The 24,057-nt window shown below is 39.9% G+C and overlaps 1 protein-coding gene across 3 annotated transcripts; it reads right to left on the bottom strand.

The window, feature by feature from the left end:
* Nucleotides 1-1,202: 1,202 nt before the first annotated feature.
* On the bottom strand, nucleotides 1,203-11,592 carry MEPE (matrix extracellular phosphoglycoprotein). Of its 3 annotated transcripts, XM_036325761.1 has the most exons (5): nucleotides 11,539-11,592; nucleotides 6,351-6,404; nucleotides 5,306-5,398; nucleotides 4,165-4,167; nucleotides 1,203-2,672 (listed from the first exon to the last, which is right to left on the bottom strand). In XM_036325761.1, exons 1-5 carry the CDS (start codon nucleotides 11,590-11,592, stop codon nucleotides 1,203-1,205), a joined length of 1,674 nt encoding a protein of 557 aa, XP_036181654.1. The 3 variants fall into 3 exon arrangements, with proteins under 3 accessions (XP_036181654.1, XP_036181663.1, XP_036181672.1); XM_036325770.1 differs by lacking the exon at nucleotides 4,165-4,167; XM_036325779.1 differs by lacking the exon at nucleotides 5,306-5,398.
* Between the last annotated feature and the right edge of the window lie 12,465 nt (nucleotides 11,593-24,057).

Below are 24,057 nucleotides of genomic sequence, written 5' to 3'. Positions count from 1 at the left end.
AAGACTGTTGGCAATAAATTTGGGACTTGTTGGGCCCACATCCCCAGGGGTCTGCCCACCAGGGAAAGCACCAAGGCCTATACCCCTGGAGACCCACCAACACAGGGCAGTCCCAGGGAAGGCAAGCAGCGAGGCTGGGAACACATAACCTTTACTGGGTAGGATAATCTCCTTCAGTCACTTCCTTGTAGTTTATCAGTAGAGCAGTAGAATAGTGACCTTGGAATAGCCCTTATAATGGAACACAGAGATTAACCTAGACAAGATTAAAATCAACAGAATTAGATAGAGACAGGATTTTTGGCAAAGGTCAGATAAGAAACTATGGACATGAAACAAGGAACTGTAGAAGGTTAAGGGAGGACCCAAAACATACCATTATGTGACTATAGAGGCATGCTTATTGGATCAAATGGTATAAATACAGATGTAACAGGACAATAAATAGAGAACCTGGCTATGCTGATCAACTGAACGCTGTCTCTGTGTCATTCATTCTTTACCAACTCCGTCTACACCTTTGGGAATCCCTGGACCTGCTGGGGCTGGACCCCAACATTTCTGGAAATACCATTTGCCTTCTGTGAAGCTGGAGATGTGCAGCAGAAGAGAGTGCAGCAGGCTGAGCAACAGGGTATGTTTGCCAGAGCAAAGGGCCTTCAGAGAAGAGGGAAACGCTGGCTTAGGCAGCTCGCGAGCTTTATTCAGCAGGTGGACTTCACAGCACTGCCTTTGCCAGGCGCAGGACTAAGCTGTTGTCTCTGAAATGAACCGCCAGAGCCAACAGACTTTTCTTATTGATCATTTATTACAGATTACGATATGAGAGATACTGTTTGTTTTCCTATCTGCAGAGCAACAGCAAGAGAGGCTTGACATTCACAAACTACTTTTAAATGACGCCTATTCAAATACTACCTATTCCATAAATCCTTAATGATTTTTTCCCTTAAAAAAGCATCATGATTTTCAATAGAATTTCATAAAGCATCGTAACGTTGGAGAGAATTTCATACCATGACCATAAACATAGCCACAGTTCTGTCCAAGAGGCTGCGTTTCTAGACTTCCTCCGCTCCCTGCCCCACCCCTCTTCACCTTCACCCGGTCCGCTACTGGGTGGCCCTCCTTCACGGTCAGGTCAGGTCAAGTCGGGGGTGTCTGGGGATTTGAACTTGATCCTGCTGGGAGTTCCTAGTGGCCTAGTCCCCATCGCTCTCGCTGGAGCTGGTGCTGTCAGAGGAGTCACTGCTGCCGTGCTTTCTGGGGGGCCTCACCCTCCTGCTGGGGTGGGATTTTCTGTGAGCCCAGGAGCCCCTTCTCCGCGGCAGACCCTGACCCCAGGTGGAGCTGTTCTGCCTGTGGGGTCCGTACTGATTTCTCCCACTGTGTGTGGGTACAGTCCCTTCATTATTGGGGTCACTGTGGGGACCTCTTTCACTTTTAATGTCATTGTCAAGGCCCTGATGGGGAATGAGCTGGCCTGGGCTTTTGCTCTTATTAGGAAACCTTTGCTTTTCACTCGCGGTCACTTGGTTCCTGTTAGAATGTTCCGTACCTTTCCTACTCCCCCCTTTGCCATTTCTCGGGATTTCATTATAATTCGTACTTTCAGCAACGTCGCGACTGCCTTCTCTTCTTTTCTCTTTTGGGGGTACATGAGGGTAATGAAACTCCACTTTCCCTTGGTGAGCATTTTGGCCGCCTGCATCCACTCTGTTTCCTTCTTTTCCAGGGAGTTCCCTGAAATTGGTGCTCCCTGTGATGTCGTTGCTGCCCCCCACGAGGCTGACATCGGCGGTGTTTGCCTCTCGTGCTGTTTCACCCCGGGTTCCAATGGCACTTCTGCCATCTTCTGCTCTCTCTGGGATTTCGTTATAACCCGGGCCTCCTGCTTCGGGGTCAGTGGTCTCTGCTTCCCCCGGGCCGGAAAGCTCTGTTTGAATATCTGCACCCTCCAGGTCAGGACCCATAGCTTCTCCTTTACCTGAAACGTCCTTAAAAGGCTGGCCATCTCCACTGAAAGGAGAGATACCGTCCCCCCTCTCTTGAAGATCTGGATAACCGCTGCCTTCGAAATCGCTGGGGATTTTTTTGAGTGTGGGGATCTGTTTTAGATAGTCTGTGTTGTATTGGATGTGGTGCGTGCTTTTGCCTTTGGCTGGAATATTGGGGGCTTGCGGATCTCTTTGATGATTCTTCTTACCTTTTGAGGGGGCTTTAGCATGGTTTGCACTTGCTGGAATTTTGCTTGGAACATTCCTGGGTTTGATATCTTTGTTTTCGTCCCCTAATGGCTCAATCACAGCTCCTGGTGCCATTATAAGTTGTGTATTATTTCTGGTGAGAGCTGCTCTGTATTCTTCTTGGTCATGAAGTCCGCTGAGAGCATCCTCTCCATCCTCAGACCCGTTATTCCCAGTGGATGCGGGGTAAATGGGCATCTGTAGGTCATTGTGGGCGTTATCTTTGTGACTAATACTATAGTCTTCATTTGTTGTCTGTCTATTTTCAAAAAGATTTGGGGATTTACTAATTCGGTTGTTGTTATCAGCTCCAAAGAGGGACACGTCTCTCTCTCTCTCTTGGGCAGTGCTGTCTCTAGGTGCTGGCTCTTTATTTCTTCTCTTGCCGGAAAGGTGGAGAGCGATGTTGTCTTTGTTTCTTTCTTCCTGGCAAAGTGTAATTTTTAACATAAAGTGATTATTTTATGTTAACTTTTAAAAATCGAATAATTCTTAGGAGACATATATTTAAAAAAAACAAACCAGATTCTTAATACAAAGATTCTATTAACTCAAGAGAGGTTTGTTAGTAGAGCTAACTCTGGAATGGCCAACGCAGGTTTTATGGAGAAAGAGGGATGAACAAGGTTTGAAGGAGGGGCACGATTCAGATACATGGAAGGGAAGTGGTGAGAATATTTTAAGAATAAGTTTGCATATTCAAAGGTTTGAAACCAGGAAACATTTGAAAGATACTGTGAATAACACTATAAGTTTAGAGTTGAGAAATCCTACAGAAGAGAATAAGAAATAAATTTGGAAATGTAGATGATTAGGGCCTGATTTTGAAGGAAGACAGTGTGGTCTTCATCTTGTGACTAATGAGTCATTGCAAGTGACACAGAGCTCATATTTTTAAAACTATTCTCTCCCCTATTCTCATATTCTTCTCTCTCTCTCTCTCTCTCTCTCTCTCTCTCTCTCTCTCTCTCTCCCCCCTTCTCCCCTCCCTCCCTCAAATATAGTACTGTTCTACTTGAAGGACTGCTTGGTTTTATACATGTACTTTATAAATGTTAGAAGCAGTGAGGAAATTGTTGCATCAGCTCACACTTGAATCTCAAGATAAAAATGGCTTATGGACATGCCCTCTTTTCTTATGAAGCTGGCTAATATGCAATATACAAAAGTTCCAAATTTTAAGAGCTAATATGAAATGATTTATTTGAGGAGTTTTAACATCATTATTCACTAATCTTTTATTTGGCAGGTATATTCTGAAAATAAGAGTTTGCAATTAGGAAAAAATATAATAGAAAAAACTTTACAGTGAGTTGTTTTTAAGTAAGAAGTATTTTATTTTTTAATATATATTTTTATTGATTTTGGAGAGGAAGGGAGAGGGAGAGAGAGATGAAAACATCAATGATTTGAGAGGATCATTGATTGGCTGCCTACTGCACGTCCCCCACTGGGGATGGAGCCCACAGCCCGGGCATATGTCCTGACTGGGAATCGAACAGTGACCTCCGGGTTCATACATCAAAGCTCAATCACCAACCCATGCCAGCTTGGCAAATAAGAAGTATTTTAAACATTTGACTTATTTTAAGACATTAAATCTTGGCAAGTTTTACATGGACATTTATATTTCCCTTTGCAATCAAGTTTGTTTGCTTATTGCTAGTTATTCTTTTGAGTTTAAGCAGGTGCATTAGAAAATCATTAGATTATAATAATTCCTTCTTACCTTTCCTCCCTCTGTATTCTGCAGTGAGAAGTTTTATTTTACATTTAGTGCTTTTACTGCTTTTAAAGCAGTAGCAGATATACTAATGAATTCTGTGCGTTTTACTAAAGACTGAACAGAGTTCTTTTATGAGTGAAAACATAAAACAACTTTTAAATTGTTTTGTGTGGTGCTCAATTATTTTTGCACTTGCTTGTGTTAACTGATTGCCTGATGGTTGCACTGTTGACTGTGTGATGATCTCTGTGTCAGCTGGCTGCTCTGCTTTCCTCTGCTCTGTTTCTCTATCTGTGCACCTTCACTTACACTGTTCTTTTCGTGGATATGGCCTCTCCCAGCCGCGTGCTTGCTCAAATCCTACTCATCCTCCACAGCTCAATTACTCCCATGACGTACTTTTCCCTGAACACCCGGCTAGGAACTAATCTTTTTCTAATCCAAGCCCAGAAGCACACTATTCTAACTACCTCTTATGTAGCACTTTGCACATTCTGTCTGGGGTTAATGATTTTTGTAAGTGCCATTTGTTCCCTTTATAATTCTAACGTCCTGGAGAGAGAGAATTAAGTTCTCTCAATCATTTCATTTCACATAGCATCTTGCACAGTAGGAAGTGCTCAATACATAGGTGTTCCAACAAGTAAGTTTAACAGGAAGTTAGTCTTAGAGATGCATCTGCAGAATATCAAGCAGAACAAAACAACATTCTGAAGGGAAACTACAACTTTCATGGGAAGTGAAGCCAGATTTGGGGAAAAGTAAGTAGTCCTTTTTGCTGATGGCATTTTAAGCTGTGTCCAGCTCCTTGGCCAATGAATTTATAAGAAGGAACTGAATGAAAAGAATTATTGTTCCATTCCAGAGACAAGGCCCTTATTCTTTCTCTTCTGAACATCCTGACACAGATGGCGTCCTCTGTGCAATGCATTTAAGGGACATTAGAAGGTGTCACTCTTTAGGCCAAAATGACCTCTAATCCTCACCGTTAGAGCATATAGTACCAGAAAACCTCCCCATAAAACACCAAACATTAATCAGAAGCAATAAACCAAAAATAATTTCATGGTTGTCCGGGGTCCACCAGTACCACACCTGGCTCGACAGGTCCTGAAGGAGGGCAAGGTTTGGGCCAGGGCCTTGGGTGGCCCACCAGTGTCAGGAACACAGAGTCCCACAGCACAGCCGCCTGAGGAGCCTGGGGTGTGAGGGAAGGACAAAGGCACCAGCCGCAGACCAAAACCCCAGAGCAGGAGAAAAGCAAACTCTGTCCCCCTAGAATTTGTCATAGTTTGACTCCTGATAAGGATCATCACTCAGAAATTCAGCTTACCTTTATGTCCGTTTGATTTTTCCTCCCAGGTGATGTGTAAACATACTTGAAAATATAATACCCATGTTTCTCATGGTGACCCTTGTAGGTGACCTACAAAAATACAACATTCTATTAAGATGGGTTTATCTCTGACTACGAAGTTTCCTGGCTCTCTTTTTGATAGTACAGATATTTTAAAATTTGGGCGAAGTTTAATTCTGCCTCTCACAAATGGCAGTTCTTCCTATAACCACAGGAGGGCGTGTGTCCACCAGTCCCTGAAGATAGCCTGTTTCTTTCTTTTCTGCATGTCTCTAAATCCTTTTTCCTTAAGGATGACTATCAACTTCCCTCTCTCCCTGGTGTATCAATTTGATGACCACATTTCAGTGGAAATGGAGCACTTGGAATATTTTCAGGTGGGAGGGGGCAGGGGATTAGAAGAAAAGCAGATTTTACAATATACATGTCTGATGTCAAATTGGCAAAACTCGCAGCATGAAAATCCAGGCTCTTAAATTTGCAGTTTTTGCCTTTGTATTTTCAACCGAGACAGAGAACAGAACATTGTTAGTTCTTGGAAGGGAATTTTCGGAGACTGCCAGAAGAAGCCCTGGCAGGCAGGAGTAAGCTGCAATTTGGTGACCTGAGAAGCGGAGGGGGCTTGTTTAACTTTCTGGATGTAGACGGAAACTCACTCCAAGTAAACAGAACTCCCCTTATGGCTCATCCATGCTCTTTCCTTTGTTTTCTCCCTCATTTATTGCTCTGTTCTCCTGTACACGTGTGGAAAATGGTGTTTGCTAATAACAATATCCCAGGATTTTTACTAGCTTATCCCTCTGAAAGAAGAACTCATATTGAAGATAAATCTCCAGTTAGAATGCTTTTCTCTTTTCTGTCACACACCGTGACGGAATTAAAGTGCCAAAGTTATGGTGTATGGTTTTGTGCTTTCACCGTAAGTACACAAGACTATTTCTGATGGTTAACATTTCCTCTGACTGACTTTTTCCTTTACAGAGCTGAAATGGATTTATTTGAGAAGAATAACTCTGTTTACCCTCTGTTCTTCCACACAGTCTTGCCTAGTTTTCTCAGCCTGTGGTTGAACCGTCTGAAAGGAAACAAGAAATAAAACTTCACCAAACATCCATTCTTTCATTCATGTCTTCAAATAGCAAATCTTTTCTTTTTCCCTCACTGGGTTGTACCACTCGATGTGGGAAATCATCCTGACCAGAAAGGATGGATACACTCAGCACGTTAATATTTGTCTCAGTGCTACAAGCGGGTGCCCGCACACCTCCCCCACAGGGAGACGATGCCATCGCCATTACAGAACAACACTGTTGCATAAATTCGGTAATGGTTCCCGGCCAGTGTGGCTCAGTAGCTGAGCATCAACCTATGGACCAGGACAGTGGTCGGCAAACTCATTAGTCAACAGAGCCAAATATCAACAGTACAACGGTTGAAATTTCTTTTCAGAGCCAAATTTTTTAAACTTAAACTATATAGGTAGGTACATTGTTATTAACTTAATTAGGGTACTCCTAAGCTGGCCTTTGCTAAAAACGTCCTCAATCCCCACTTCTTCTAACGCCGCTTCTTCAAAATAGACTCTCCCAGGCCGAAAACCGACTTCTGCGCATGGGCCACGAAGTTTCAATCACACTGTACGTGCGTGCCCGCACGTGGTATTTTTGTGGAAGAGCCACACTCAAGGGGCCAAAGAGCCGCACGTGGCTCGGGAGCCGCGGTTTGCCGACCACTAAACCAGGAGATCACAGTTCAATTCCTGGTCAGGGCACATGCCTGATTGTGGGCTCGATCCCCAGTGGGGTGTGTGTGCAGGAGGCAGCCGATCAATGATTCTCTCTCATCATTGATATTTCTCTCTTTCTTTTCCTCTCCCAATAAAAATACATTTAAAAAAATTCAGTAATGGCTTTGTGAGTTCAGATAGGCTGCCGCTGGTTATCCTGCAAGAGTAAAGCCACGGCCCTGCATGGAAGGGGAGGTACCACACCTGAGGATGGGACTTTATCGTGCCAGTCACCTGGGCAGATATTTCTTTCAGGGAAAGGAAAATGGTGCAACCTGCAGATTGGGACAAAATACTTCTCTTGGGGTAAGAGAAAGGCCAGAAACTAAAAAGACATAGACCCAGGGATCTTGTTCCAAGTTTTTAGGGTAAAATTTAGGTGTCACAGGAGAGCATGCAGAAGAAGACCTGAGAATTCTAGAGCGAGCTCACCATGGAAGCAACGGGTATACCAATTCTTTTAGTCTTGGTATTTTTATTTCCTTATTTATTTCTGAAATTCCTGTTATCTCAGATTTGGCCAGAGGAGCCAATGGGTGGGGCTGGTTTGTGTTTGACTGTGTATGCTGAAGGGGAAACGGGCATAATGGTGGTGCCAGTCATGTAAGAGAGAAAACCCTTTAGGGAAAGAGAGTATTATGCCTGACTAAGCCTTAGAATTCTGTATTTCCCAGCAGTAAGATATGAGCAGTAATCCTGCTTGCTTTCAGATACCGTACTTCTGCTCTCTCTGTGATGATCCCTACGCATGACATTTTCTGAGTTACTTTGCCATCTGGCTCTAGTCTGGGCTTGGCTGATGGGAGACGCACCTGAGACTGAAGGGTAGGAGAGGCCAAGGTATGTCCTTCCCTGCTCTCCCCATTGGGCTGCATCTCTAGGATTGGATGCGTCTCTTTTGGGGCCACCACGTCCTTCCTTGTCCCTCCAGCCCAAGGCCGTCTTCATGTTGCTCCATCACCCTTGGTTGGCCCTTTCTGTTCATCCTGTCCTTTGTAACTACTCTCCAAATAGAACCCTCCCTACTGAAATCCCTGTCATGAATTCTGTTTTCCTGACTGAACCCTGACTGACGAAATCATCTTAGAAATAAACTCAGAACGTTCGTCAAAGTGCTCTATTGGCTGAGCTATAAGGCAGCTCTGCTTGACATGCCATTTCATTCTAGAAACAACAAAAGTTAGCCAACTATAGATACAGAGAACAAACTGGTGGCTGCCAGAAGGGAGGAGGTAGAGGGACGGGCAATATAAGTAAAGGGAATTAAGAGGTACAAACTTCCAGTTATAAAGTAAGTCAGGGACATGTACAGCCTAGGGAACATAGGCAATAATATTGTAATAACTTTGTATGGGGACGGTCTTTTTGTGGTGATCATTTTATAATGTACCAAAGTATTGAATCACTATTTTGTAAACCTGAAACTAATATAATATCGTATGTCAATTATAATCCAACCTTTAAAAGACAGAGAAATACACATTAAATAAATATTGAAATACAATTTTATACTCAGTGGATGGGGATCTAGAAGGAAGGGTAGTATGATACATATTGGTGGTGAGAATATGAAGATGTATAGCACTTGGGGAAGAAAATATGGCAATATCTAAGGGAAAAAAACCAGTTCCTTCTACTCAATACTTCTATTCTTAGAAATCTGTCTATTATAGAAAATAAAAGTACAACCCTTGCTCATAAAAATAAAAGCACAAATTTGTATGAAAAAAATACATTGTCGATGACACCTTATATTTATATGGCGCTATACAGTTTGTAAACTACTTTCCTGTAAACAGTCTCATCTGATTTCCGTAATAATCCCTGTGAGAAAGGAAGCAGAGAAGCAGAATGGCCTACACTTACACAGCTGGTCCCACTAGTGCAAGTTAAGGAGATATTTTGGCCTAAAGCCTCTGCCTCAAAGTCCCAGGGTTAAAATAATAAATTTCTAAATGGCCTGATATATGGGAAAAAACATATTTAATAACAAGAGGTAATGTTCCTATACTTCATATTAAGTACTTTCAGGCATCTTTTATCATTTTATCTTTTATTGCCTTTTTTATGTTGGTTCTTAAGTGACCTTGTGCATTTACATTTAGATCTTTGCATCATTTCTCCAAAAATGTCAAAACAGTGAAAACAAATCTGGAAATGGGGCTCCAGGAAGGAGAAAGCATCAAAATTAGATGATTAGATACTAATTTTAAAAAGAAATGACAGTTTGTGGTATTTGGCATCGTCTCAGAGAACATAACACATGCGCATGTATTAAAAACATACTTGATAGGATAGAGTACCTTAATGTAGTTCACAATCATAAGCCTGAACTTATAACAGAGCGACTTATCACAAAGTTGTTAGAGTCAAGTGCAATTGATGAATATTAATTAAATTACATGGCCCAATAATCAATCTTTTCTTCCATTTTTAAATTTTGTTTTTGAAGGAAACCAGAATATGACTCCCACATATACCTCTTTGACATAAAAAATTATTCTGAGCTGAAGGCAATTAAAAAGTAGTGAGGAGAAAAAGTTCCTCCTCTTCTGTCTAAAGGCAGAAAATAAATTCTCCTTTTACTACAAAGAGACTTTTACCATCCAGAACCCACACCTGAGGAATGTGCAAGCAAACCTTGTTAAACTAACCCCAATGCTCTTACTTGAGGACAATAAGGTCTCCCTACCCTAGCTGGAGTACCCATAGTCTAAACCTTTTTGTCTTGTCAATGCTTCACAAATGTATTGTTTCTTTGTCTAAAAGATAAAATAAAAGCTTCCTCCCCTAGTCGCTTCTTCAGTTCTTCATTCTCTTATAAAGGCTCCCAGTACATATAAAAATTCAATAAAACTTGTATGCTTTCCTCCTGTTAACATATCTTTGTCAGTTAATTTTTCAGACCTTGCCAGGAACCCTGGAAAAGTCGAGAAAACATTTTTTTTCCTCCCCTACAATTTGAATCTGGATTCTAGTTCCAAAACATATGTAAATGACTCAATATATGCCAATTTCTGATAACACCAAACTATTATTAACTAATTTAGATAAATGCTCAAATAGAATCTTATATATCTGGGAGAAAATATCATATTTAGCCATATAGCCATTTATAATTCCAAATTTTGTTTCTATGTCTTTGCAAATCCTCTTTCATTTGAAATTTGCACCCCTCCCCTCTCCCCCGATACCCACTTGGCAGCTCTCCTGTGCATGAATGTGGCCGTGCAATGGAGATGGCATTGTCTCCCACTGGGGAGGAACTCTGGCACCTGCTTTTGACCAGTGGTCACTGGATTGATGTTGACATAGCACATTTACTGGAAAATGGTTGGAGAGTGCCACTCCCACTGTTCCTTGGACCGTGCTGCTCAAAATAGATTCATCCTGGGCTGGTGGGATTGAGCTGGGTCAGCAAGACCCACTTGACCCCCATCATGCCTAAGCACATGCCTGGTGGCCCTGATTGAGCTGAGCCATGTGGATTGGGCCTGGCAGATGTCTATTTTAAGCAGCACGGCCCCCACAGGTCTGCTGGAGGCTGTCAGCTGAGAGGGGACAAGCTTTTCTCAACTTCTGCTGTCCTCATCCGATGACATGGTTCATGCTTGTCAGCGGGTAACCCAATTGGCCACCCACTCGCTCAGGACCTATATTTAAGGACTTCTGGTAACAGAATGACCGCTGGTTTCCATGGTTCTCCAACGGAAAGGTTACTCTGGGAAGTTCGGATGCTTTCCAGACATTATCTAATTGGCACCGCGTCTGCATTGCAGAAAATATCGGTAACGCTCAGCATTCTCACAAGATAATTTAGTCACATCCTGAGGACTCATCTGGGTGAATCAGAGGGGAAAAGAGACACAAAGGAAATTGGAGCTTGATTTGGGGTAAACATGGGGCACTCCCTCCCATCTTTAGCCTCACTGGTGAAGAGAAAATCATGACCAGGATCTCACAGTGTTGAGGTGTTACAAGAATTACAGGAAAGCTCTGCTCCTTTTGTGTTGCCATATATTTACAAAATCTAGCTGTTTAGCCTTAAAATATTCAAGTCATTTTTTTTCTATTTTTAGTAAGATATTGAAAAGTTCTTTTGACATGTTGTAATTTGGGTCTCTGAGCCTTTTCTCATTAGTGTTAGCTGATTTGAAACACTGTGGCTGGCTCTTGCTTTTCTCAAAAGTACTCTTTTTGGTGTTTCCTGAAAGGCAGTGTGTGGACGTGCTGAAATTCAGCACTTGTTCATTGAAGGCCTCCTTGGGGGAGGCTTTGGTGTCTAGTGCTGGATGCTTTCTTTTTGCTTCATTATCACTGAACTAGGTAAGCGTTACTAACTTGAAAAGACATTGCTTAAGAGAAAAATAGGTAAAAAGAGCAATAGGTTTTATGACGCGCAACTAAAATGGGAAATGCTTACTGGTGCTGCCCAGGTCAGATGGGATAGAAGCAGTCCCAAGCAGACAATTTGCATCTTTGAGAATCTCTGTAAAAAGACAATATATTTTACCTTAAAGCATTGTCAATTACAAACTGCAGTTCTAAGAAGTAATATAATACAAAAGCATATTCAAACACCCTTCTCCTAGAAGTCCTTTTTTAATTAAAAAACAACAAACTAGGTATAATTTACTTATACCCATGTGTGGATACTTTAATGAAAGTGCTTTCATATGTCTAATTATTCCATGTGAAAATGAAAATTGTCCAATATTATTTTTTTTAATTTTTATTTTTTAATCCTCACCTGAAGGTATTTTTCCATTGATTTTTACAAAGTGGAAGAGAGAGGGAAAGGCAGAGAGAAATATTGATGTGAGAGAAGCACATCGATTGGTTGCTTCTTGCATGAGCCCCAACCAGGGCCCGGGCTGGGGAGGAGCCTGCAACCAAGGTACATGCCCTTGACCAGAATCGAATCCAAGACGCTTCGGTCCGCAGGCTGACGCTTTATCCACTGAGCCAAACTGGCTAGGGGTGTCCAATATTAGTAAGGCAATGAAGTCAGTTCATATAAAAGAATTTTATAGACTTATTTATTCGCTCTATTGTCAGCCTAAACTTTTTCCTTTTGTCTTTAGAGAGAGATCATTTAATTTATTTACTTATATAATTCATAATAACATTAAGTTTAGTATAGCAGCTTATAACATACTCTTTAAATGATTTGTCAGGGTAGCAGGCTCCGTGGTGAGGAATATAATTTTGTCTGCTACCAGACTGGTTCCCCAATATATGCTCTTATATTCATTAGCAATGAATCTGATCTAGTATCCATCCATGGGCTGGAGAGTGAAACAAACGATGTGATATTTATATTGATAGCTACCATATATTAATACTAAAATGAGCCAAGCATTCTAAAAATTTTACACTTATTCAATTAATAAAGCCCCATAATATCCCTATGAGTTAGGTGGCATTACTATTCCTGTTTTATATGTTAGGAAATAGACACAGAAAGTCAAGGAACTTGTCCCAGAATTCCCAAGCATAAGGGCAGAACTGGGATTAATAACTGGCAATGTAGCCAGAGAGCCAGTATTCTTAACCAAAACTTTATGCCACTTGGAATGTTTTCATTCTTTCATTTATTATAGAGAAATCTATATGTAGTTGATTTAAAAGCAAATAATATTTGATATTGGGCTCAACAAAATTATGTTTAAAACATTAACATTTAATGGACCAGAATGACAAATCTCAGTAAAAAAGGTGGGGGGAGGGGTTGGGAAGTGATTAACCAAAGAACATACACGCATATATGCATAACCCATGGACACAGACGGTAGTATGAGAAGGCTTGGGCTGGGGCGGGACCTGGGTGAAGGGGGCAAAGGGAGGAAATGAGGAACATCTGTAATATTGTCAACAATAAATTTAAAAAAACATTGTCATTTAGCTGTGGATAAAGGTACATGTTTATCCTTCCGTAAATATACTAAAAGGATCTAGTTAGTTCACTGAAAACTAAGTCAAGTGGCCATTAGATTGAAAATAAAAGTCAACATAGCATTGAGTTACTAATCTGTTGATTTTACTAAACATTAAGTATTTTACTAAGTACCACACAGACATATAACAACCAATATGAGAATAAAAAATGTATACCACTCTTTGAGAATACTTGGGGAAAAGCACTTTTAATGGGAAAAAATAATCTAAATAATGTTGTAATCTTCAAACATTTCAGGGTTAAAAACACCTTTTATTTGAATACATATAACTATTTAATATATTCTAAAATTCTAGGCTATTCTCTTCAAAATTAATATAATTTTAAGAACCTTATTTCTATCTGTAATGTAGCCATCCAAGCATTTTACAGATCAGGACAATACAAGTCACTTATTAAACGACTTAATGCTGAGAAATATCAGTCCAGATGATACCAGCACAGACGAGGTTGGAAAGTATGAATAAGATCACATTATCTTCATCCTGATTTATAAGTGAAGGCGGGGAGTACTATTAGAGTCTTTGAGTTATTGTGGATCTTGATAATGCTGACAGTTAAATCAAAGAAGAAATTGCCATCAGTTTTAGCTATTAATTTCTAGAGCTTGGTAATATACTTTCTGTTGTATAAGACAAAGCACTAAGTATTGCACAGTTGTGCTCAATAGAGAATACCTTCAATTTGCATTTAGTTTCAAAAGTCATCTCTCTACCTGGTTGGCATGCAACCTGAAAATGTAAACAATTGCATTGTAAAGCCATCAAGAAAGCCAAATTACCTGGTATCCTGTAGCTTCAGAATACCTGGCTTCTTCTTCAGGATTAGCAGTTTCTGGCATTTTGCTGAAATTTAAAGTTTGTTAGAGTTCCCAATGGCCAATCAGCATGGGCTCACTTAGCACTAGCAAAAACAATTTGTTACCAGTGCCCACAGGCAACCATAGGGGGCAAAGTAATTTTAATCTAAAAATGTTTTTGCGGTGGAAAGCTGCTATCAAATGTTCCAGAAAGTGGGATAAACAGAAAATATAAATACCTCAGTTTGGTGTATCATGTTGTCAGATCATTAAGATTGATTTCAAAACTATTGATTAAGACTGGCTGAATAATTAACAAGTTTTAAAATGGAAAACATTTTAGCAATCATTTTACGTAGAAAGTTTATAATTTCAATTTTGTCTAAATTAAATTCAGTAACACTTAAGAAAAATGTTGAGTGCTTGTTGTGTGCCAGCCACTGGGGAAATAGCAGTGAACAAAACAGAAAAAAAAATCCCGTCTTCATATCTGTCTCCTGGTGGGGAGACAGATACTACACAGAATAAATAAGTAAAATAGAGTGAGTTATATAGTGACACAGACTTAGTCTAAGAAGAAAAAGCATTTCAGGAAGGGGGTGGGGACACTAGGTTAACATTTTAGACAGGGAATCCTGGGAAGGGCTCATTGAGAGGTGACTTTTGAGTAAAGACCTGGAGACATATGACTATCTAAGGGAAGAGCATTCTAGTCAGAAGGAAGAGGAAGAGGAGGGCCCAGAGGCAAGAGCCTGCTCGCTTCTTCCAGAAACAGAGAAGAGGTCAGCTTGGCTGAAGGGACTGACAAGGGGAATAACAGGAAATGAGGTCAGAAAGGCATCAGGTGGCAGGTGATAAAGGGCCTATGGCTCATGGCAAGGCTTTGGTAGGAGAAGGCAGCCCTTGGAGGTCTGGGTAAGAAGAGTGACTGAGGGAGCAAATGAGATAGGAATAGGCAGAGGCCGGCTGGGAAGCTCTTTGGGTAATGTGAGGAAGAGCTGATGGGACGTGAACCAGAGTGGTAGCAGAAGGGGTGGGGAGAAGTGGGTATGTTCTGAATGTATTTTGAAAGTAAAGGCAATAGAATTTGGTGATGCATGAGATGTGGGTCGTGAGAGAAAGTCAAGAATGAAGGATGATACCAAGTTTTTTGTTTTGAGCAACTGGAAGGATGAAGCTGCCTTTTATTGATATGGGGGAAACTGCAGAAGAAGTGGTTTGGGGGAAATATTGACAGCTTGGGTTTGACTATGAATGTTATTGAGGATACTGACTTTCTGAGTAGGTGGACACAGTATACCATATGGGAATATGCTTTTCTAGGACAATTGCCTGCTCTTCTGTTTTGCCCAATCTGGTTGTCAAAATTATAATTGCAATAGTTCAAGGGGTTCCAGTCAGTCTAAAAATATTATAATACCTTGAGGGGTAACTTATATTAGGAATCTGTGTGAAACATCAATAAAAGGTAACAAGTGTTCTTTATGACATACCAAGTGATGAGAACTACCTATAAACACAATTTTAACAGACCATAAATGATATCTAATGAGAGTTAAGTATAAACTCCCAATTTCTCCTAACTTCCTGTTTAGACAAAGAGAAAGAAATGAAACAAACAAATAGCCCTTGGATAGCTGTAGCTGAGAGAATGGTGTCTTTTCTAGTTCAGTCTAATCCCTGTTTTTGCTTCATCCAAATTCTGAAGCTCCTCTTCTGAGCAGCTGGAGCTGGTTTTTAAAACACTTGCTGGGACTAAAATTTGAGCTATTGAGCTAGGGCCACTGTTGACTCTCAGTCATTCACCATGGATTTTGGAGTATTTAAACATTATCATTGACAATGGAAACCTTTAACTTAATTATATTTAGAATCAAACTTACCTGAGTTCTAGTACTGACTTGCTGGGTCAGTTGCTTAAGCAACTAAATTGAGCTTCTGTAAGCCTCAAGTTTGCCATCTGAAAACAGGGGGAGCATAGTCATAAGCTAAATTTTTATTGAGTGGTTACTCTGGTCCAAGCATTATTTTAAATGTGGTACATTGCCCTAACCAGTTTGGCTCAGTGGCCAGAGCATTGGCCTGCGGACTGAAGGGTCCTGGGTTCAGTTTCGGTCCAGGTCACATTCCTGGGTTACAGGCTTGATCCCCAGTAGGGGGCATACACCCCTGACTCAAATGGCAGCCAATCAATGATTCTCTGTCATCATTGATGTTTTTATCTCTCTCTCCCTCTCCGAAATCAATAAATATATATCTATATAATAAAAGCCTAAGCAACCATTATCATGGAACTACCAGAACAACCTGTCGCTATGATGTGCACTGACCACTAGGAGGCAGACGTTCACCACAGGAGCTGCCCCCTGGTGGTCAGTGCGCTCCCACAGGGGGAGCACCGCTCAGCTAGAAGCCAGGCTCATGGTTGGCGAGCCCAGCAGTGGTGGCGGGAGCCTCTCCTGCCTCCACAGCAGTGCTAAGGAGCAGCAAGCCAAGCGCTAAGGAGCAGTGAGCAGGTGGGCGGTAAGGAGTGAGGGGTCCCGGACTGTGAGAGGGCGCAGGCCAGGCTGAGGGATCACCCCCCAGTGCACAAATTTTGTGCACCAGGCCTCTAGTATATATTTAAAAAGAGTAAACTATAACTATCTTTAATAAATAAATAAGGTGCATTAACTCATTAATGTTTACAAGAGCTCTATACTGCAGGTGCTGCTATTATCACCCTGATTTTAGTGATGAGACATAAAGCAGTAAAGTGACTTGCTTAGGGTCACATATCTAGCATGTATAAAAAGCCATACTATGTAATCAGGCAATCTGACTCCGAAGTGAGGTTTGAAAACCACGACACAATACTCTCTCATAAAGTCAGCATAAACATTAAATGAACAAATGTTTACACGGTGCTTAGTCCAGCACCTAATTCTAAATTACATGGTAAATAAATAATAGCTATCCATCCCACTCAGTCTTCCTATCATTAAATGATAATCTGGTATTCAGATGACATCCTTCGGTGTCTCTTTCTGTCCTCTGTTTGCCCACCAGGTCTTCTACGACTTACTTGATAAGGGAAAAAACAATGCAGTAGTGAAAAATATAATAGAGTTCACGTTTAAGAGCTATTGCTCTAGACATCATAAATACTAATGACCAGAATTTCAGCAAAGTGCAAAGGATTTGGGTAATGCAGAAAGAGTCTACCAAGGAAATGGAAAGAAAAAAGACAACAAGAAAGAGTGCTCAGGGAACCATAACACTGAACAGAAAAATAGAGCTATCTAAACAGTAGCCAGATGTGAATACCACAAAAATGCTCATTTTCACATTCCATTAAGGCAATGAATAATTCAGGAATTCCTATAACAATTAGCAAGTGATGCAGTGTTTTACGGTTGTGCATTGTTTTGTAATATTATCTTTATACTTTTGAATGATTCAGAGAAAGTAGACCCCTGGAATGTGCCTCATACATGGTACAGCCTTGGAAAATGTTTGTTGACTTTTTCACTGATATTATTTTATAGTTTCAGTAGTTTAGATATTGCTTTTCCTTTGTTTTTTCTTTTCCCTAAAGAAGTTTAGTGTGTATGAAAGAGATTTCCCCTTCATTTAAGTCAGGGGTGGGGAACGTCTGGCCCGCAGGCCCTATAAGGCCCTTGAAATCATTTGGTCTGGCCCAGCCATGGTATTAGGGGTGAGTTAATTAAATATTTCACCAAATATAGCAGGTTAATTTTTAAGTTGATAATTTTGTATGGCCTGAGAATGATGCTATAAATATCCAAATGGCCCCTGGTACAAAAAAGGTTCCCCAGTCCTGATAAGTCATGGGAAAGCATCTAGTTCAATCTAGATTAAGCTGTGTTCTATGAGAGAAAATTTTAAGAGAGAAAAGTTGATGTAGCTACTAGTCCTACCAAGGAGTAAATGGTAGTAGCTAAATATATATGCTCTAAAGCTAAAATGAATTCAAAGCTAAAAAAAAAAAAAAAATTCAACTTGAGCCTTAAATTTAGAACCTACAATTGGCAAAACACACACACACACACACACACACACACACACACACACACACACAGCAAAACAAAACAACACCCTATTCTGACTGGAAGGTTACGGAGAAGAAACTCTAGGGAGAAAAGCCTGAGAATGACCATTTGTTAAAGGTCTGTGAAGGTGAGGTGTCACTTCAACCCTCTGGTAGCTTACATCTTGGGTTGAGCTTGAGCTTCAAAAACTCAGCAAAAATTTTCTTAAGTTTTTGTGCAGTTTTGCTGTAAATTTCTTAGGAACCAATAAGGAAAGATAAAGATCAGGGTTCTATAAAGAAAGGTTATTTATCCTCACACCGTCTCAATTTAACTAGAAAATAAAACAAAACTAGGAAGCAATACAAAAGGGCAAGCAATGGACACTGGAACTTTCTCTGGTCCTCGGTTCATGGTTCAGGGACAGACATCACCGATGGTGCTCTAGCCCGGCTTTCCTCAGGCTGCCGCGTGGAGTCGCTCCTCCAAGAGATTTTTGGTAAAAGCAGTTCATGGAGCATGTTTCCTTCTGTGGTGGCTTTTTCATTTCTTACCCTTAACTCAAGGGAGAACAATCATTTAAAATAGACCTAACTAGCAAGCTGCAACACAAGTTTCAGCTAGTAAACCCTCATCCAGGAGTAAGGACTTGGTTTTTTTTTTGTTTGTTTGTTTTCTTTTCTTTTCCCGTCTATTTCTGGAACCTCCCATCCAAATCCTCTATATTTCATTATACTAGGCCCAGTTGCTTTGATTTACATTTTTTAAAACTTAACATTGAAAGCAATCTTTTAATCCTCTTTTCCAACTTATTCTTAACACTATTAGATAACACATTTCTCTGTATCGTCTTAGGCAGGTAGACATAAACACATTCTATATATATTTTTTCATGTGTTTTGACATAAAATAACTATCTTGTAATTTACATACACAACAAATATACAGCATTTCCCTGGTTCAGAGGAATCATTACAGTGTTGTGAGCGGGGAAGAGGGGCCATTGTTGAACAGTCTCCACTTTCCCATAAAGACCCTTAAAGCTTTGACAAGGCTTCAGGCATTTATTCCCCACTGATCCCAGAGTGGGGTGTGCTGGGAGTCTTGCCCTGTTTTTAGCAGAAGGAAATGTTTCTGTTTTAAATATGTTCATTCATAAGTATCAATATTCATTCTAAGTTTTTAAAAGGTCATTTTTTTTCTAAAACATCACTTACAACCAACTTTCTCATCTACCCCAAAATTATTTTTATTTTTAAGGTAGTTTTTTTATTTCCTCTCTCAATTATTTGGGAATTTCAACAGAAGTACATAAAAATTCCTGCCAGATACGGAACCATGGAGGGTCATGGAACAGCGTGAAGCTAGCTGTGTTCTTTTCTCTAGGCCATTTGTTTACTTGTTCCGCTGTTACTAGCAAAGAGAAGACATGTCAATGTAATTTTATTTTATTTTTATATTAGAATGATGTCTTATTACACCTTAAAATGTAACTCAGAGGATGTAGTTAAAATGTAATTATGAACCAACCCTTTCCTTCAGGACATGATGATATTGCTGGAAGTGGCTACAAAACTTTGTTGTGTGACCTCAAGGGGGAAATATCTCTCATTCTCAAAATAGTCTTTTTCTGAGGCAGCGCTTTGTCTTTCGAAACCAAGACTCTTCTCCTTAGGATACAAAATATGACTACATTTGCCAGCTAGTTATTCATTGTGCTGGACACATACTGATGTTTTCCTACCAGATTGGAGCACATTTAGTCTTCTAAGTTTTTAACTTCATACTTATCTGCATTGTTATTTTATTTTAGCTCTTCTCTCATGATTTTCTTAATTCTCATGAACTAAGATTTTCTCTATGCTTGTCAGTTACTGTCCCAGTTATCTATTGCTATGTAATCAACTACCACAAAACTTAGTGGTTTACGACACCAATTTGCCTGGCTGGCATAGCTCAGTGGTTGAGAGCCGAACCATGAACCAGGAGGTCATGGTTAGATCCTGGTCAGGGCACATGCCCCGGTTGCAGACTTGATCCCCAGTGGGGGACATGCATGAGGCAGCCAATCAATTATTCTCTCTCATCATTGATGTTTCTATCACTCCCTCCCTCTCTGAAATCAATACAAAATATTATATTTTAAAAACACATCAATTTATTGTTATTTCTCAATGTTTTATGGGTTCACTTGGCTCAGCTGCAAGGTCCTCACTCAGAATCTCTCATTTCAGACAGTCAGAGAGGGGTGGGTGTAAAAGTTATGTGAAGACTTGACCAGCCTGCACATCCAAGATAGCACCTTGGTGCTTCTTCATGTGTGTGACATCTCTCTTCAGCAGAATAGTCTGGACTTCCTACATCATGGCTTAAGACCTAACATACTCGGTGGGTTAAAAACTCATTAACTGGATTTGTTGGGCTAAGAATAAAAGTTTTCATGCAAATTATGTTTGTTATACTCTGTCCTTTCTCAGGAGGCCTCTTCCTTTCTGAGGCCCTTTGTCTATTTAGGCCTCAATGGGTTAAATGATGATTACCCATATTATTGAGGGCAATCAACTTTACTGTGGTCCACTATTCAAATACTAATCTTATCCAGAAATGCTCTCACAGACACATCCTAAAATAATGTTTAATTTGGGCACCCCTCGACCCAGTCAAGTTGACTCAGAATTTATTATCACAATACTAGATTTGATGATAACCCATTCTACACAGAATAAGTAATGGCTTATGTTGTGCAGTCTTTACATAACTATCCCACAGCTAGAATCAAGGTCAAGCTTTCTCTCAGCTGACTAAATGTTGAGACTTACCTGATAATATCTTTCCATAAAAGTTCTAAAGATAATTAGTATAGCGAAAAAGATATCCTCAAATATTACTTATCAAAGATAATACTTTGATGCATTTAGGCCCAAGAACTATAGGGAGCATTTTATCAAGTATTTGCAAAAAGGAGATAACTCACCGATTACTGTATTAAACACCAGATATTTTACTAATTTTTAAAGAGTTTCAAACAAAGGACCAAGTTTCAAGTTGGAAGAAAAGAAGAGAATGATAATGAGTTCACTGATCCTTTGTTTATATCCGAAGTGATTAAACAGTTAAAATTTTAATCAGTTCTTCATAGTAATGACTTTAGTCAATCATCTAAATAAGGAGTCAGCAAACTATAGTCTGTGGGCCAAATCTGACTCATCATTTGTTTTTGCAAATAAAGTTTTATTGGAACACAGCCAAGCCAATTTGTTTGCATACTATCTATGGCTGCTTTTGTTACAATGACAGATTTGAGTAGTTGTGACAGAAACCGTATGGCTTACAAAACCAAAAATATTTACTATCTTATCCTTTACAGAAAAAGTTTGCTGACTTTTGCTGCAGAGAAAGTTTGATTACCTCTGACTAAAATATTGAAGTTTGAATTTGTATTGTAAAAAGAGATAAGACAAGTTGTGTACACATTGATGGAGGTCTTACTTTGTTGGACCCTGGGTGTTGTGAAATGCAAGAGGGAAATATCCTGAGAAAGAACATATAATAGAATGTAATTTGCATGGGAACTTTCAGTCTTAGACCAACAAATCAAGTTAATGAGTTTTTAACCCACTAAGTATTTTCAAAATCTAAGGGCAGAAAATATTTACAAATATTTGCATTTGCTGAAACAAAACATCCAAGTGATTGCTTCATTGTTTCCTTTTAATTAATATTGATTCTTTTTCTAAGTGAGACTAATATTTCTTGATATTGGATTATCCTTTTCAAAAGAGTATTTATTTTTCTACTTTTCTCTCACTTTAATTATTTCTCACCATTCAGAATGATTCACTTTGCCTAGAGATGGATTGTGTTTTATTTTGTTTTGTTTTATAAGTGAAATCCAAATGGAAAGAAAGTCAGCTTTTGTTTTTTTGGTTCTGAAATAGGCCCTTGGAGCTCTCAATAGATGCAATCATTTTGAAAGACAAAGCTTAACTTTTCAAGGCGAAAATTTTGTAAAGAATGAAACCTATGGTCTCTAAGTAAAGAGAAGAAAGGGTGGTAGGACATTCACAGGGTTAGCCATGAAAGAAGCAGGGTATAGAATTTATGTCACCTAATAAATTGAGAGGGTTGAAGGGGAGTTATTCATTGTTTCCCATAGATTAAATATGCACACACCCCAGGTTACTATCTGGGGAGGATATTGATTGAGGCATCATGTTGAAGTAAATAAGAAGGACTTAAAATGAGGGAACAGGACCTAGGATGACCACAGGGAGAGGGACAGAGTCATCTCTGAGAAGCAGCTGCCCTGTGGCCATGCTGACACCCACAGACATCCACCCCACCATGAGGCCTGTGCTGAGAAACCTCTCAGCACACTGCTGCCTGGCAAGGGCCTACATGCCTGCCATGGCTCAACTCAGAGAAGTAATCCTCTTTATGCCTTAAGACCTTTTTTTTCTTCTTATGCCAACTCCGCTGCGTGGCCAGCGTCCTTTAGAGTGGCCCAGGACACTCATAAGCCTCCCAAGTTTTGGGATCTGGAAGAGGCATGTAGGGGAGGAGCTCTGAGGCACTTCCTGACAACCTGACCTGTTTCCAGATAGACACATGGGCAAGGACTGAGTGCGCTCCTTCCCAAGTCTTGGCAAAGTGTTTTGTGATTCCATCTGGAGCAAGAAAGGATAAGCAGCCTGGTGAAGAGATGCCATGAGCATAGCTTACTTCATTCTTAATCTTTCCTCCATTAAAAAGAGCCATTTGATTCACTCTCAGGGGAAGGATTATCTTGGAAGAATAAAAGTGTTCTCTTTTCTTTTCAAATACTTTGAATTCTCATCAAATTTCTTCCAAATAGGTCATCCATGGGGGAATACAGAAAATAGAGCTTTAGTAGGGAAAGTCAAAGAGAACTTGGAGCAAGAGGCCAGCAAGCCTAGCTAGCTAGGATGAGAGAAGGAGGCTAAGACTCTAATATGTGATCCTAAGTAGGATAAATATTTCAAGAGGGGGGTTTCCATACAGAAGATTTTGCAGGTATGATTGAAAGAACTACTGAAAGAGGCATTGGTGTGCCTAGGAATTGTGTTAAATCATAGCTCTCACCAGCCCACCCCTTTGTCTTCATCTAAGAACTTTATGTTGCTTCCATCTAGGCCCTTGGGTAGTTGGTTGTCTACAGACTCCAATTGACTGCCTACTCATGCTGGCATCTGGGGGGAGGCCAGGAATCTTCCCTCTGCTGGCTGGAATTGCCTACTCTAAGAAATACTTTGCCACAGCTCTCTTAACAAACCCCACTAGTCTAAAGGAGACGCCTAGATGCTTGGAGCAATGTTGAAGAATAGTTATCATTCTGCACTCAGGGATGGAAGTGAGCTAGCTCAAATCCCTGAGGGAGGATAATGGTTACCCACAATCCATGAGTCAAAAGCAAAGGAAGAAACCATGAGGGAAAGATGAACCAATTTTGCTATATAAAAATGAATAACTTTGGGGTATTAATAAATAAATAAACTTCACAGATAACTTCTTTGTGCCTGATAGAGTTTTGCAAGAATTGAATAAATTATCAATAAAGGAAATTATTGTAATAATTGGAAAAATTTGAATATAGATTGTATATTAGAAAATATTACATCTTGCGAAAGAGAACAGTATTGTGATTATGTATATGAATCCCTTATTCTTACACCAAATTTTAAAGTATTTAGGGTGAAGAGTCATAATGTTATGATATCTACAATCACTCTAGTCATTTGGAAAAGAAGTATATACACATATGCATATGAAGACAGACATGCAGAAATAGACAGAAAGAGGTAACATAAATATAGCAAAGTGTTAAGCCTTGGTAGATCTAGGTGAAAGGTGTAATAAAAGTGCTCATGTACTAGTCTTCCAACTTTTCTGAAAGCTTTGTATTTTTCAAAATAAAAAGTGAGAAGACAATGAATTGATGCATGTAATACCTTACAACTATTAGTTATCAGATGGAAATCACTTTGAGGACAGGATTCTTTGTTTTCATATACTCAATGTTTAAACATTGTCCTGCTCCATAGTCAATGCTCAAAGCAACTTATACATGACTAAATAATAAGATGAATAAATTTTTGTCTTCTTGCTTCTTACCACTACTTACTTTCCTTTTCT

This window comes from Myotis myotis, unplaced genomic scaffold (genome assembly GCF_014108235.1).
Source record: "Myotis myotis isolate mMyoMyo1 unplaced genomic scaffold, mMyoMyo1.p scaffold_m19_p_1, whole genome shotgun sequence".
NCBI classification, from domain to species: Eukaryota; Metazoa; Chordata; class Mammalia; order Chiroptera; family Vespertilionidae; genus Myotis; species Myotis myotis.
The sequence above is the reverse complement of the archived record's forward strand: the minus strand, read 5'-3'. Positions and strand labels throughout refer to the sequence as shown.

Coding starts and splice junctions, on each gene's coding strand:
- MEPE (XM_036325761.1), bottom strand. CDS start 11,592: ATGCAAATTGTCTGCTTGGGACTGCTTCTATCCCATCTGACCTGGGCA. Junction 6,405..11,538: donor ATCTGACCTGGGCAGCACCA/GTAAGCATTTCC, acceptor GTTTCCTTTCAG/ACGGTTCAACCACAGGCTGA. Junction 5,399..6,350: donor ACTGTGTGGAAGAACAGAGG/GTAAACAGAGTT, acceptor GTATTTTTGTAG/GTCACCTACAAGGGTCACCA.